This window comes from Aotus nancymaae, unplaced genomic scaffold (assembly GCF_030222135.1).
Source record: "Aotus nancymaae isolate 86718 unplaced genomic scaffold, 86718_ANA_hifiasm-v0.15.2.pri h1tg000014l, whole genome shotgun sequence".
Lineage (NCBI taxonomy): Eukaryota > Metazoa > Chordata > Mammalia > Primates > Aotidae > Aotus > Aotus nancymaae.
The window spans coordinates 118,819,471-118,835,345 of NW_026988425.1; the positions used below are offsets into that span (position 1 = coordinate 118,819,471).

General features: G+C 47.0%; 1 protein-coding gene across 3 annotated transcripts in view; it reads right to left on the reverse strand.

Moving 5' to 3' along the window:
• SLCO3A1 (solute carrier organic anion transporter family member 3A1) overlaps positions 1-15,875 on the reverse strand; it is a 333,380-nt gene that overhangs the window by 254,248 nt on the left and 63,257 nt on the right. For all 3 annotated transcript variants that reach the window (XM_064376269.1, XM_064376270.1, XM_064376268.1), the window contains exon 2: positions 12,137-12,602. In XM_064376269.1, the coding sequence (XP_064232339.1) occupies positions 12,137-12,602 (466 nt within the window). The remainder of the gene's footprint in view (positions 1-12,136; positions 12,603-15,875) is intronic.

A 15,875-nucleotide genomic window follows, 5' to 3' on the forward strand; every position in this document is an offset into this window, starting at 1 on the left:
GATGCACCAACTATCCCAAGAAAGGTTTGCCCATAAAAAGTCTGCCCAGTTCATTCATGTCCCCAGAATTGTCTAGTCCCTCAAAACTTTCTGCCTTGTTTTCAATTGTCCCAAGAGTGAGTCTTTTTCTTAGTAAGAACACATGGAAAATTTTGACTTTGAGAGTTCAGATTCTATTAATGATCCAAGTGCCGTTTTAAAATGTTTTTGCTTTTAGAACTCAAAAAAAAAAAAAAAAGTTTTGATTTTCCTATCTATGCATCAGTTCAAACCAGCACAGAAAATCTGCTGAATATTACCCAAAACACCCACGGTTAGGCTGAAAGAAGGGATGGAAAATTTCAGCCGCAAAGGAATTTTAGGGGGAGTGGAGGGCTGAGGGGTGTCTCCAGTGCCACTGAGAATGCATTCTGACTTTTCACCCACAGTGGCCTAAGTGATGCTTAAATGCTTCCTGTTCTAAGGACAGTGGCTCTCCAGGGAGCAAAACCAGCTAAGAGCTGAACAGGGAGCAACATTCCAGCCTCTAAATGCCATTTGTCACTCCATTCAGCCTATCTCACCTCAACTAGCTAGACTTCTCTCCCCAAAAGGTGCCTGTCACCAAAGTCTAACATTAGGACTTTATATGGTTTTAACCTTTTTTGGGTCATGAACCTCATTCAACCCAGTAAAAGCTTTCCGCCCAGGGTACACATACACACAAATCTCCACATAATTTGAAAAGGTTATGGCCCCAATCCTTGCAAAGCACATCAAAGAACCTTTAGCTTCAGGTAGCCAGCAGTGTGACTCCTGACATTCTTAAATCAAATTCTTGAATCTGAGCGCTAAATAAATACACCTCAATTTTGATGAGTGTCCATTAGCCACCGAAGCTTTGGTATCATATTTGTCTATTATGTGCACTAAAATAAGCATGCATACACACACACACACACACACACACACACAAACACACAAACACACAGCTTGGCAGGAATGAATTGGCAAAGCCAAGCTGGGAATGAAACATATTCATTTATTGAGCTTATTCATTCCTGACAATATGAAGTCATCTGAGGGAGTTAAGGTAGCTTTGGCAATTGCAGTCAAGTAAAAGAGCCAGGGTTGGTTATATTTTTTCCATTCAGTAAACACAGCCATTGAATAAACTGAGCATGCTCCACATGTTCCTGCCCACAGTCGAATGTGCTGTTCAACACTGACTGTTCTGCACAAAGCCTGCCAACAGGTTATTTTTAAATACTTTTGTTTGTTTTTGATAGGTAGGGAGAAAGGCGGAGAGGGGACATTCCTTTTGGCTTCTAAGTCCTCTAACTTCAATGCCTCTGAAATAATAAAATGAAGAGCTAACCCCTACACTTTCAAGCTAACCCCTTTTATTTTATGCATAGGGTCAGGGGTTCTTCAGAGTCTCATGAGTGGTTATCTTTGTACTATGAAAGAACTAGCACTTTGAGCAGAAAGCAACTGCCTTACCTGAGTTTCCCTGAACTCTATCCCTGTTCAAAGATGCTTGGTTATACCTCAAGAGGGAAGCAAGCCAGAGCAACTCCTACATGACATGACGGGGCACTCAAGCCTGATGAGGCAGAAACCTGCCAGCTGTTGCAAAGGATAATTTATGTATCCAAGTACCTGGGACTCTAAGGGCTACATGCTAGCTTCAAGCACGGCTGGATCTAGGAAGCCCTTTTGCTCTCCCTTTTCTCTGGTCTAGTTTTCTCTGCAGGCAAGTTCATTCATTCTTAGGCAAGTGCTCTGCAGGTGGCAGCAGTGACAGGCACTGGAATCTCTGGGTATTCAGAGTTCTTTCTGTAGCAGTCCTACAAGAAAAGGTGGTCCATTTCTCTCACCTCACAGTGGACTCTGACTGGCCCACTTCTGGGGCCTATCACTGTCGACTGCTGTAGACCTCTGTGTCACAACTGGATGTGCCTGGACTGACCACATGGCCACTCTGTAGCCCACAGCAACCACCTAAGATGGGAGTGGTAGCTCCCCAGTGAAAAAAACAAGGTACTGGACAGACAGAAGCAAATACCCACAAGAGACTCTTCCATGAAGCATTTTAACACAAAAAAATTATCTAGCAATGAAGAAGTCACTTCCCATTAAGGAGAAGACCCATTAACCTCAAATCCCAGTGTTAACAATAGCAAACCGCAAAGCTTAACAGAAACCAAACTCTTCATGCCACCTCCTCTCACAGAATGCTTCTTGCAGGTGAAAAGCACAAAAAGAAAATGAAGCCAAGATTATTTTCTCTTAGACAAGTAAACGGTCTTTTAAACCGAAGAGAAACAATATGCATGTTATTAGAGGAAACGTTTCAAAATCTTTTTTAAGAACAATACCTGCGCTGCAGTTGAAAAGCAGGTAAGAAGGGGGTGTCTTCCCCAGTCAGGTGCAGTCAGGAAGCAAGGGTGAAGCAGGAACGAGCAGGAGTCTTTGACATCCTTCTGGAAGGAAAATCCGTCCACATGGACTTTTACCTTTCTCCAGGTCCTCCTGGACCTCTCTGGCCCTATTTCCTGCTTATCAAACACTTTAGTGCTATGTTCTAAAGTTTCTTCACAAAGATGCTGGCACACACAGTAAATATCCGTAGGCCCCAACCAGCTCCAAATAGTGTTGGTTTATGTATCCCAATCTTCTCTTCAGGAAACCTTGAAATGTGCTTTTCTTCCTCTAGCCATGTTAAGCATGGGAAAAAGCTTTCACTTCTTTCCAGTTCTGGGAATCCCCATCATCGTGAGGCAGTGAGCAAGGCGTCAGTGGGAGTGGATCCGCTCAGCAGCGTGTTCCCTCACCTCTGCCGTGCTGGCCTGTGTTTGGAAAGATTCCCCGTCCCCTTCCTCCAAATCCTATACCCCTGATATTCAGAACCAGAGCAAAGAACACTTCATTCAGCCTGTGGCATTCGCAGTGTGTGACAGCATTCCTTTCTTTTTTTGTGGGGGGGGCAGCTGGAGGGGACAGAATCCTGCTCTATCACCAGGCTGGAATGCAGTGGCGCAATCTCCGTTCACTGCAACCTCCACCTTTTGACTTCAAGCGATTCCCCTGCCTCAGCCTCCCAAGTAGTTGGGAGTACAGGTGCATGCCACCACGCCTGGTTAATTTTTTTTATTTCAGTAGAGATGAGGTTTCACCATGCTGGCCAGGATGGTCTTGATCTCCTGACGTTGTGATCCGCCCGCCTCGGCCTCCCAAAGTGCTGGGATTACAGGTATGAGCCACCGCACCCAGCCTCCTTTCTTTTTTCTTGTTTTATTTATTTGCAACTCAAAAGATGAATGCAATTTGAAACTGATGGTCTGGAGCAAACAGCCCACCATGGCAAGCTACTATGTGTGTTCGAGCTACTGTGTGTGTTCGAGCTACCATGTGTTCGAGCTAGGCTAACCAATGTTGACTCGCAAAGGCCATGGAGAAGAATTTCAATGAGCTGGCAACTCGATTCACTTGAAAAATATGGATTTCCAGTCTCTCTTAAAAATCAGAAGATGTGGAAACACTTTGCATTCCCACAGAGCGACAAATGGCAGAAGACGAGGCAAGGAGCTGGTCCCCAGTCTCCACGTCATCCAGTTTTCTCATTTGTCAGCACAGCCCCTTCAGCACTTAAGATTGTGACCCCTAAGCAGATGGGGAAGGGGGCTGCAAAACAAGAATGCCATCACCCATAGCCAGCCCAAAGCCTGCCCGCGTGACACTCCTGGCCTCACTCATTTATCTTTTGGGAAAACTCACCACAAGGCCAGGAGGCTGGCTTTCAGCTCACACGGCACTATCTGAAATAATATGAGCTTTTACAGTTTTCAGCCAACGCTGATAAGGCTAAAGCCACAAAGATAATCACCGCCTAAATCCCAACTAGCCATGGCCAGCATCTCCAGATTGACAACTGGAACTACCTAAAATGATCTATGTTGTTTATGACACAGGAAAAACTTTACAATATGCCAACTGATAAAAAGCAGGTTTACTTATAGTACAGTTTTAACTAAGCAAAACTAGATACAAAGAAAAAAGGCTGGGATAAAATATGCCTAACTACTGACAATAATTTTCTATTAGTATCTGGATTACATATTATTTATGTTTTCTTAATACATTTTTGTTTTTCTTGATGTTACTAAAACAAGAATACATTCTTTTTAAAAAATTGAGCCAATATGATTCCAAATTAAGAAGCAACATGCTAGAATCCAGAAAGCCAATCTATACATCACACTGGGCAATGGCCATACTCTGGAGTGCCTCCAAATTAAGACAGGCTGGCTCTCCTCCTGCCTGGGGCAGGGCTAGCACTTCACGTACTCTGAGATGAGCCACTGGAGGGGGTCTTCAGGAAAAGAGGAGCCCTGCTGGTTTAATTCAGGCCTGAAGAGTTTGCTATTCTCAGCTCTACAAGATGGATTACATCCCAGGCTGAAAATCAGCTTCCAAGGGCTTTGTCAGAAGACCTGCCCCTATGTTTAAACAGGTCAGTCATGTATCCACCTGTGTCTTCATTTCTACATCTGGAAATGGAGATGCTATGCCCATAAGGAAGAACAGGGCAGCATTTACCGATCCCCACCACGTACAGGATACCTGACATTCGGGGAAAGCCTGGCCAGGAAGACCAGACCATTTTACCGAGAAGGCAAAAGTCTCAGGGCAATTGGAAATTCATCCAAAACCCAGGAGTTGTGGAAGGGCCAAGATTTGAATTTCAAGACTGCTGGGCTCCAGAGCCCAAGGAGTCTTGTCCAAGGTCACCCAGGCAGCAAACACAGCAGTGATGGCATGAACCACAGGGCGTGAGTTACGAGTGGCTGCAAATGAATGAGAAACACCTCTCAGCCCAGGCAATATGGAAGCGCCAGATAAGAGCCACAGGCTGTTTCCTAGCAGGTTGCTAAAACACACTGAAAACGGCATGTGACCAGCAGCTGGGGAGGGGGAAGGGACAATGGCCAAAACAAAGTGACCACTTTCACAGGGCCATTTATTTTAGAAAAATAAATTAATGAAGGAAACTTCAATTATCAGCAAAGTTGCAAGAATATAATAAGCAACGCTTGCTCCCATGAGGGGTGGCTTTTTAATTATTTTTTCGGATGCACTGCAGTCACAGTATATTTGATCCATACACGATCCACGTTCTTTGGAGAGTTAAAACACATTTCACCCAATGTCAAGTTAAAATAAAAACTCATCAGAGGCAAAATAACTCTTTGCTCCCAGGGCTCTGAAAGGAAATTTGGTTCTCTTTGGTTGCTGGCCAGTATTCGGGTGGCCTTTGTACTAAACAAACACTTGGCAGATGAAAGCTGAGAATTATTCTCTTTGCATCATTAACGGATACACAGAGGGCTGCACTGGGTCTCATGAGAAGTGATACACAAAGAAAACATGACACATTCGTGTCTAATATGTGTGCTGCCTGAGCTGGAGCACTTGTTCTATGTATTGAGGAAATAGCACAGGCTCCCTTCTCAAGGAACCCCTGTCCCCTGGCCAGCTCCCGTTCTCTCCAGCATACCCATCCTCCGGAGAATCTGCCAGCCTCGTGTGTGTGTGTGTGTGTGTGTGTGTGTGTGTGTGTGTGTGTGTGTGTCTGCCTAACATGTACAACTCAAAATTATCTCGTTTCATCTTGATCCGAATCTGCATTTTTAGAAGTACATCATCCATATTTGATACAACTGCACAGAACTATACACAGACACACAAATGATCACATCTACAACTGGAGAAATGTCGGCCGGACACGGTGGCTCATGCCTGCAATTCCAGCACTTTTTGGGAGGCAGAGGTAGGCTTTAGCTTTAGATGCTCACCCCCACACCACCTACCCGTGAAAGCTTAGTGTACTTCAGGTCAGGAGTTTGAGAGCAGTCTGGCCAACATGACAGAACCCTGTCTTTACTGAAAAATACAAAAAAATTAACCAGGCATGTTGGCAGGCACCTGTAATCTCAGCTACTCAGGAGGCTGAGGCATGAGAATCACTTGAATCCAAGAGGCAGAGGCTGCAGTGAGCCAAGATGGTGCCACTGTGCTCCAGCCTGGGTGACAGAGTGAGACTTTGTCTCAAAAAAAAAAAAAAAATCTGGAGAAATCTGAATAAACTTTATGGATGATAGCAATGTTAATTTCCTGGTATTGCTACTGTACCTTAGTTACCATGACACCACCAGCAGGGGACACAGGATGAAGGATATGGGGGACTTTCTTATATTTTGCCACAACTTGTGATTCTGTAATTTTTTAAAGTTCTTAAAAAAAAAAACTGGGCTGGGCACGGTGGCTCATGCCTGTAATCTCAGTACTTTGGGAGGACGAGGCAGGTAGATCATGAGGTCAAGAGATGGAGACCATCCTGGCTAACAGAGTGAAACACTATCTCTACTAAAAATACAAAAATTATCTGGGTGTGGTGGCATGCGCCTGTAGTCCCAGCTGCTCAGGGGGCTGAGGCAGGAGAATCGCTTGAACCCGGGATGCAGAGGTTGTAGTGAGCCTCGATCGCACCACTGCACTCCAGCCTTGGGGACAGACTGACAACACAAAGAAAAGAAAACACACTACTGTTGTTTAAGCCTCCCGGTCTGTGGTGTTCACTTAGGGCAGCACACTCACATGATGCCTTATCCCACATCCCCCATTCATCTGGTTTTGTCCTCTGGTAATGAGCTTCCCAGCCCCTGGCATCCCTCTTAATGAGGAAGTGTGTTAAGAAGCCCCATCAAGCAAGGAGCAAAGGTCTTAGCCCAGAAGAGCTAAGCTTTAGATGTCCACCTCCCTCCCATGCCTACCTGTGAAAGGTTAGTGCTCAACTATTTGGGGAGTCATCAAAATATGGAAGAGGGATAGGAATTTTTCATGGTAGGTCCAGAGGGCAGAACCAGGATCCAGTTGTAAGGAGGCCTATTTCTAACACAACATTAAAAAAAAAAAAAAACTTCTAGTGGTTACTGTGGTTCAAGAATAGAAAGAATAGCACGAGAAGGTGTGGCGTCCACATTGCTGGAAAGAGCTGAGCAAAAGATGGAACAGATCAGCTGTTCCTGCCCCAGATGTCTAAGGTCTGATTTGCTGCCATCTTGGCTCAAAGCACTACGAAACAGGCACAACGTCCTTCCAGAACCCAGACCTGAACGGCTAGCTAGGACCACCTTCCTCTCCAGACTACCTCCAACTCTCCATTCTGGCTCTGACACGCATTCTCCATTTCAGCAGCACCTCTCTCCTTGGACTCCAGACACGCTGCTGTCTTCCCACCTTCCTGGCTCCCGCTGCGATTTTTCTGCCCAGGAGGCTTCAGGCTGTCTTGTGGAATGCCCTGACTTGTACCGGACCCCCTGGACCTCGCACCACCCTTAAGCTCCCATCCCAGCCTTGTGAGCAGATCCCAGACATACCTGGAATAAGTGTCACTTTCAGACCCAGAGCCCAGCCCTATCCAGCTAAATGAGCTTGGGTAAGTCACTCAGCCTCTCAGAATCACAGTTTACCTATCTGCTTTGTTTAAAACAACAAAAATTTAAGAAATCTGTGTCCAACTATACAAAGTATTAGCTATTATCATACATATTCAGAAGGGAATGTTATAGATGCAGCAATAATGTCACAGAATAGTATTTAGTAACAAAGAAATGCTCATGAAATATTAAGAGAAATGAAATTACAAAACATTGTTTATCATAAACACATTTATCTTAGAGAAAAGCATACTAATGCAGAGAAAATTAGAATTATGTATACCGTAAAGCTACTAGTAAATATTTTCTAATTTTCCTTTTTCTACATATTCTAAATTGTAAATGGTGACCATGTAACGTTTCTGAACTAGGAATAAAGTTATTTAGAAATCTTTACTACTCCTATTTCACCTTTTCCTCCTCGAAAAAGAAAAGGGGGCAACCGAATGAAAGCGCACAGTACGTCCATTACATCATCCTACTCACTTTCATAAAAAGCAAACAAGACTGTGTTTTGAACTGAGAGAAACAGAAGGACAGCTAACAAAAGTGGGCTAATGGAAGGTCACCACATGGAGCTACAGGCGTGACTAGACTCCCAAAGAACAAATTCTCGGACCCCAGGAGGGGCCGAGTGGTCTCCACTGCCACCCTGCCCATGCTGTCACTCTAGGAACAAAGAGCGCCACGTGCCACCCACAGGTCACCGTCTGGCTGCCCCGTGAGGCTGGGTGCTGCGGCAGTGAAAGCCTGCCAGCAGAGAGGAGTCCCCATTCATCCAGTTTTGTCCCCTGGTAATGAGCTCCCTTGGCTCCCTCCCACAGTGGAAAGAAAGGACTGGCCGAAGACCAGTGCCAGCCACAGGAGTCCCTCGGGAACAGCCCATCCAGGAATCCAGGAGTCTGGCAGCGGCTTAGCCACAAGAGGCCAAAGCAAGTAAGTCATTTCAGTGGAAAAGGTCAGCTTGATTCAAGATGGAATGCTTCACTTTTCCCCAGATCGTAGTGGAAGCTGTGACGCAGCCACTGATGTACAAACAGTACTCGTCTAGAGATCTACTATGCAGGCAACCAGGAAAGGTATCATCACCACTGACCTGCAGCCTGGGGCACGCGTGTTGATCATTCTCTTCCCTGCTGACACCCACAGGGAAGGCTCAGCTCGAGAACACGCTTGTGTTTTACACACAACTTATTTAGAATCCTTTCAATCCCCATCATAGTATCACAGTTTAGGCCTATGACCAGACAGCTGGCTGTGGTTCCCTCTCTAGACCAGCTCTGCAGGAGCTGGAACCAGGGGCACACGTCTTCTCCCTCCTCAATGGATACACATTTACACCTACAGTCCCAGCATCCGTCCCTTGAGACTTTCTTCCTCTTCAGGGAGTTAAGAGGCCAGAAATCTATATCAATCATGTTCTTGGGCTACCCCAAATACTCTCTGAAGTAAAGTTAAGTGGCTTCAGGAACTAGTGCCATGTTAGAGGAGATAAACTCTGAAATATTCTCACTACCACACAAATTTTGTATAGCTCGTACAATAAATGAATGAGCCAGTTATGCTTTGCATATGTTATGATCTTAAATTATACCTGGAAAATAAGCCACGTATAGAATAAAAGGCCATTTAGTGAGGCTAGTCTATGCAAAAGACTTGTCCTCTCCTGCTCCCTGTAAACACAAACCCATGAAATCAGTGCAGAGAGACTCAGAACTATCATCTCCACGGCCTGTGCTACGATGCTTTGGAATCTGGTCCTATGTAACAAAGCTACCAAGATGTCCGTACATCATGCAACAAGACACTCCCCCAACTCAGACTTATCATAGAGGAGCAGGGTAACCAAACAGAAATTTGGCTCAATCATTCTTCCTACCAAAGACTCAATGCAAATCCCATAGATAAGGCCTCAGAATTCAAGAAGGCCTCCTGCCTCAAAGGATCAGCCCTACTTTCCACGCCTGCACCTCCCACACCCCACTGTCCCAAACCAAAGTGCTTCCTCACCGTAAAGCTTTTGGCACCAACCAAACCTCACCCCTTCTGGGGAAACAGCACAGCTTAACTCATCAGGAGATACTTCCAAAAGAGGGTTTGCAAGTATCTACATCTGGAAGCCCCAAGAAGTGATATAGCATGGTTGGGACTTCAGGGGTGATTCTGGGGAGAAATTGTTCTACTAGATTGTATCAGCAGAGACAACAACTCAGGTTTTCACCCCCCATTTCATTCCCTGTGCTCTGATTTGCCTATTTCCTGTTACTGCTACCGGAAAACAACTCTCCCAGAGTCCTGGGGTGACATTAGTCAAATCAGAGGGTGGACTTCAGGAGACTTTTGTGGCTACATGCTGTAGTCCACTTCCTGGTGTGCAAAAGTTTACATGGAGTGGCTTTCACTCAAGGTTTAAGGCAACGACAGAAAAATAATTACCTTAGTCCCCTTCCTCCACCACACCCACGCTCAGGTAATCACGGAAACTCCTAACCATCTCTGGCCTGAGCCGTTTTCTCTTCCATCTTATTCCATGAGTAGGTGGTGACTAGGCTCACTGGTGCTCCATCCTCTCAATGGAGAGGCACGTTCCTTCCACCTTTCCTGCCCAGAGCCTGCTGGCAGACAGCCAGAACATCCACATACAACATACACGTTCAGTAAATACATCTACTCCAAAGCTGAGCCAGAAAGACGCAGAGAAAAAAATCTGCATTTGGTGTGTCCTGCATCCAAACCGTCTTAGAAAGCTTGAAGCTTGACAGATATGAACTTTTATGTCAAGTTCAGTTCAAATTCTATTTTCACTCAAACCTCCATAATAAAATTAACTTTCCACCTCAAGGCACGCTGCTTTGGGGAGGCATAGAGCTTCCCTGGGTAGAGGTAATTTTTTCAAAGCTTAGCACTCAGTGACTGGGGATGTGTCAGAACAATACAGCAGCTGACAGGAGACAAAATTAGACAAGGGCTGGAGATGCTGGGCCGGCCAGCCCTCACCCTACATGCAGCCAGCCAACAGAGCACACAGCGGCGACTGAAAATACCGCCAGCCACATGAACTTGCCTCTCAGATGCTACTTGATCCCCACCCGGAGGTGGCTTCCATCCTTCCAGTATAAAACATTGTAACTATGACCGTGGAAAATGACTTTTCAAAACACAAATACCTTATTTCTCTCCAAATACCCAATTCCCATGCATACCTCCGTTATTTTTTTTATTTTTTTATTTTTTGAGACGGAGTTTCGCTCTTGTTACCCAGGCTGGAGTGCAATGGCGCGATCTCGGCTCACCGCAACCTCCGCCTCCTGGGTTCAGGCAATTCTCCTGCCTCAGCCTCCTGAGTAGCTGGGATTACAGGCACGCACCACCATGCCCCGCTAATTTTTTGTATTAGTAGAGACGGGGTTTCACCATGTTGACCAGGATGGTCTCGATCTCTTGACCTCGTGATCCACCCGCCTCAGCCTCCCAAAGTGCTGGGATTACAGGCTTGAGCCACCGCGCCCGGCCCATACCTCAGTTATTTTAAAAAATGACCGGAAGTCATCCACTCTGAATTACGCCAAATGCTGGCAAGGCCATCACCTCTCTTTTTGAGCTGCAATGGAACGATAACCAGGACTTTTTGTTTCGTTTTGAGGTGAAGTCTTGCTCTGTCGCCAGGCTGGAATGCAATGGCGTGCTGTCAGCTCAATGCAACCTCCGCCCTCTGGGTGCAAGGAATTCTCCTGCCTCAGTATCCCCAGTAGCTGGGACTACAGGCACGCACAACCACATCTGGTTAATTTTTATATATTTAGTAGAGACGGAGTTTCACCATGTTGGCCAGGATGGTCTTGAACCATCTCTTGACCTCGCGATCCACCCACCTCGGCCTCCCCAAGTGCTGGGATTACAGGTGTGAGTCACCGCCCCCAGCCAGGACATCATTTTGATTCTTAAAATCTGGAGTTTCCAATGTGTAGACCACCCCCAAGTGTACCTTGGTCGCTGACATGAGAAAGCACAGTCTCCAAACACACCCAAAAAAGAGCAAATAAACATACAACTCCTCCTGATCATGTTTTCCCATTAACTGTATTAGTGGTCCAGCCCCGTGGAGCTCAAATTCGGCTGCATATGAGAATCACCTGGGAACGTTTAAACACTTCTCAACGCCCAGATTGCATCCCCAGGCATGAGTATTTTTCAAGAACACAAGGCGTGCAGCCAAGTCTTGAGAACCAGTACTCGGGCAAAATCAGAGTCCATCAGCCCACCTTTTTTTGTTTTTGTTTTCGTTTTTTTTGAGACAAAGTCTCACTCTGTCCCCAGGCTGGAGTGCAGTGGCGCAATCTTGGCTCACTGCAACCTCGCCTCCAGGTTCAAGCGATTCTCCTGCCTCAGCCTCCCGAGTAGCTGGGACTACTGGTGTGTGCCACCACGCCCAGCTATTTCTTTTTTTTTTTTTTTTTTTTTTGTATTTTTAGTAGAGAGGAGGTTTCACCATGTTACCCAGGATGGTCTCATGTCCTGACCCCATGATCCGCACGCCTCGGCCTCCCAAAATGCTCAGATTACAGGCATGAGCCACCGCGCCCGGCCTGGCCCACCCTTCTATCCATGGTCAACACACCCTGGTCTCTTGCCAACGCGGCTGGGGTAGCGCCTACCTATGTAGAGCGAGGAGTCCTTCCTCCGCACGTGGTCGTCGATGTAGGAGACCCCCAAGGGCTGCACAGGGGTAGCACCGATGCCCAGGAGCACCTGGGCCCCAATGAGCAGCAGGTACATCATGTTGGTGGCCGTCCGGTTGCGGCAGATGAGGTCGGGGTCCGGCCCCTCGTCGCCGCCCGAGCCGTTGGCAGCGCAGACGTCGCGGCCCTCGGCGCCCCAGCGGATCTCGCCCGCCTCGTACTTGTACTGGTGGGTCAGGAACTCGGGCAGTGCCGACAGCAGCGCGCCCAGCGCCATGACGATGCCGCCGCAGCCAATCAGGCGAGGCCTGTGACCGCGCGCCCCGAAGTAGCTCACGAACAGAATGAGCGCCAGGTTCCCGATCTCGAAGCTGCTGGCGATCACACCCACGTCAGCGCTCTGCAGGTTAAACCTGCGCTCCAGGGTGGTCAGGACGCTCACCTGAGAGGGGCGAGAAGAAACGTCAGAGCCAATCCAAGGACACGCCCGGGAGGCCTCTCCTTCCCTCCGGAACCCTCCCACCAGGCCTCCCTGCCAGGTGCAAAAAGGCAGCTGTGTAAATGCCTTTTAACCTGGCGAATCAGAAAGACGTTTATTTACTAGCATAACTCTAATTCAACGGTTAACAAATTCACTTTCCCAGGAGCAGCAATGCTTTTCCTGGCACCTGTTCCCATCCTGAAAGGTTCCACCTCTTCCGGAAACACTGGTTTCTCAATCCCCACAAACCTCCACCCCAGACAGCCCGTGAAGTCCTATAAAAGTCCTGAAGTCTGCGGTGTGCATACACTCCCAAACAGATACTACGGAAAAAGTCCATGGCAGGAAGACAGAGGAGCCAGGGGATTTTCAGCAGGAGGTTAGCAAAGCCTACCCGGCCCCAGCCTCAAAATAAAAACAAACTTAACAAAACCTAGCTGGCAAAACCGGCAAGCTAAATGAGCCCGGCGGGGTAATCACTTGGTCTTAGCTTCTTTCTGGAAATTTCCAAACAATGTACATTTCCCTGGAGGCCATGAGGTAAATACACCCCTGACTTTTCTAAGCGCTATGACCCCACCAAGTGCCCTCCAACCTAATATTACGATTCCCGCCGGTTTTCATATTCTTGTCGGCCCTGCGTTTGTTTAACAAATACATACTGAACACCTGCTGCTTGCCAGGCAATGATCTGGACTCGAGGAACGCGAGGGAGAAAGGACACCTGGCCTGAAGAGGCCGTCTAGCAAGAAGGTACATATGTACCCAAGAATATGAGTTATTCATTGTTCCTTTGTGCAGGTGAGATGTGTGATGCAAACCTCACACTAAGGGGGCCACAAGGAGACGCATTCTTACAGGGCTTCTTGAAGTGGCAAGAAAATGAGATGGCTACCCTCTCCTGCTGTGTGCCAATTCCACACAGTGTTATGAGCAAGACAAGGGTCCTCTGTCATGGGAGATCTAACAGCTGAATGAGGTCCTCACTGAGCAGGGAAGAACACTTCAGGCAAAGGGCCAAAAGAGGGATGGCATGATTTAATCAAGGAAGAGAAAATAGTTGGGGCCCGCAGCAGTGGCTCACACCTGTAATCCTAACGCTTTGGGAGGCCCAGGTGGGCAGGTCATTTGAGGCCAGGAGTTTGAGACCTGCCTGGCCAACGTGGCAAAAACCCATCTCTTCTAAAAGTACACAGTTTAGTGGGGTGTGCTGGTGGTTGACTATAATCCCAGCTCACGAGGCTGAGGCAAGAGAATTGCTTGAACCCAGGAGGCAGAGGTTGCAGCGAGCTAAGATTGTACCACGGCACTCCAGTCTGGGCAACAGAGCGAGATCTTGCAGAAAGGAAAGGAAAGGAAAAATGAAAAAGGAAAGGGGAAGAAAGGGAAGAAGGGAAGAAAGAAAAGGGAAAGGAGAAAGAAGCTGGAAAGGTGGGGTGAGGACACATGAATTTAGACAATGCCAAGCAATTAGGTGGAGAGAATGCAGATCGTGGAGGGGAAACCTTGTTTGAACCCCTGTTATTTCCTCAGCTCTGTGTCCTCGGTCAAGTTACTCCAACTCTCCCAGCCTGGATTCTACGAAACAGCAGTCATAATATCCACCCAGCAGGAGGGATGTGAAGATTAGAAATAATGGATGAAAAGTCTGCTAGCACAGAGCAGCTCTCCCACCCTATATCCAGAATACATGGTCCAACCTGACTCTGGCTGACCCTGTCCAAGTGACTTTGTGCTTTAGTTCCCCATATGTAAAAGGGGGAAAAGAGTGCTACCTCGTAGAGCTGGTGTCAGGAGTCAACAACACATGTGTAAATGCTTGGGAAAGGTCAGCTATAACCATTAGCATTATCATTTATTGGGAGCACCTGAGAACAGCAAAGGTTTTAATAGCATAACGGTCAAACCAGGTGTGGTGAATGGAGGGTGGATGAAGCCCAGCAGAGAAGACAGCTGGGCCTTTATTGAGAGAGGGCAGCAGAAAAGGCCACGTGAACACAGTGGCAATGGAAATGAACAGGAAAAGATGTAAGAAGCATTTTAGGGCAGAGTTCTATTTCAGGGAGAATGAGCTGGGTCTGCTGACCAACTGGGTGTGTCTGCGAAGGAAGGGTCAGAAAGGAGAGTCCTATGGATCTAACCTTCCTCCAAAGCTATAAATGTGGACACTGTTGTAAACATGCAGGAATCCACCACCTCTGGGCAGTGTCCAGGTATGAGTATCTGTGCACATACAAACATACACCTGTGCTAATAATAATTAGCATGGCTCTATTTCCCTTTACTAAAAAAAAACAAAAACAAAAACGCTGTAGCCAGATGATTCCTCTTAGCTTCATTTTCAAACCTACCTATTTAAACAAACTCCTTGAGCCCAGTGTTCTCAAGATTGGAGGCATTTGGGGAGCACTAAAAATTTCAGAGGCCTGGTCCTACCAGGGAGGTTGTGACTGAATTGGTCTGGGGAGCGGCCTGGGGGCCCTGGGATGCTTTCAAAGCTCCCAGGTGATTCTAATGGCAGTGGGCAGCATGGTGGCGAGGCCACGACACCCATTACTGGGGTCTCTCCTTCAGCCCTGGCCTTGGGCAAGCTCTACTGGGCAGGACTATGACATGTGTGACACCCTCCATCTCTGGCATTCTCATCCCAAATCCTGTTTCCATTGTGCTTTCTGGCCAAGTCAAGGCCAGCTTGCAACCTCAGCCCTAGTTATGTGATTAGATTGTTACTTTTAAAACACGAGGTATTTGCCGCTGTCGAGAAAAGAAGTTCAGCTAGTCCTGGCCTCATTCAAATGGCTTTCAAATAGTCCCAAAGCAGTTCTGTCTAAAGGGTCTGGGCAAGTAAAAACAAATGCATTTATTCTTTCCTCGTAACAAAGACAAACATACAAACAAGATGGAATAAATGATCTATCAGAGATTTATAATAGGCAGCACAAGGTGGGAAGAAAAAGGAAGGCAGCTAAAGAGCTGGGAGGTGGGGGCTCTGGGGAGCCTTGCCCAGGCCTTTGTGTGAGTATTGAGAGAGGTCCAAAGGGGCCTGGATGCAGAAGCTGTAAAGGCCATGTCTGGGTGGGGTACTTCCTCTTCTCTGACCTTCCTCTTCTCAACAAGCCTACCCCCCTCCAAAGATTAAAGAGTTTAAGTTATCTACAGATTGAAAATATCAGCTCCTTATTTCTCCAGTTCATAGAGACAGTGTCTCCTCATGTGGAAAAAGTTGGGATGCAT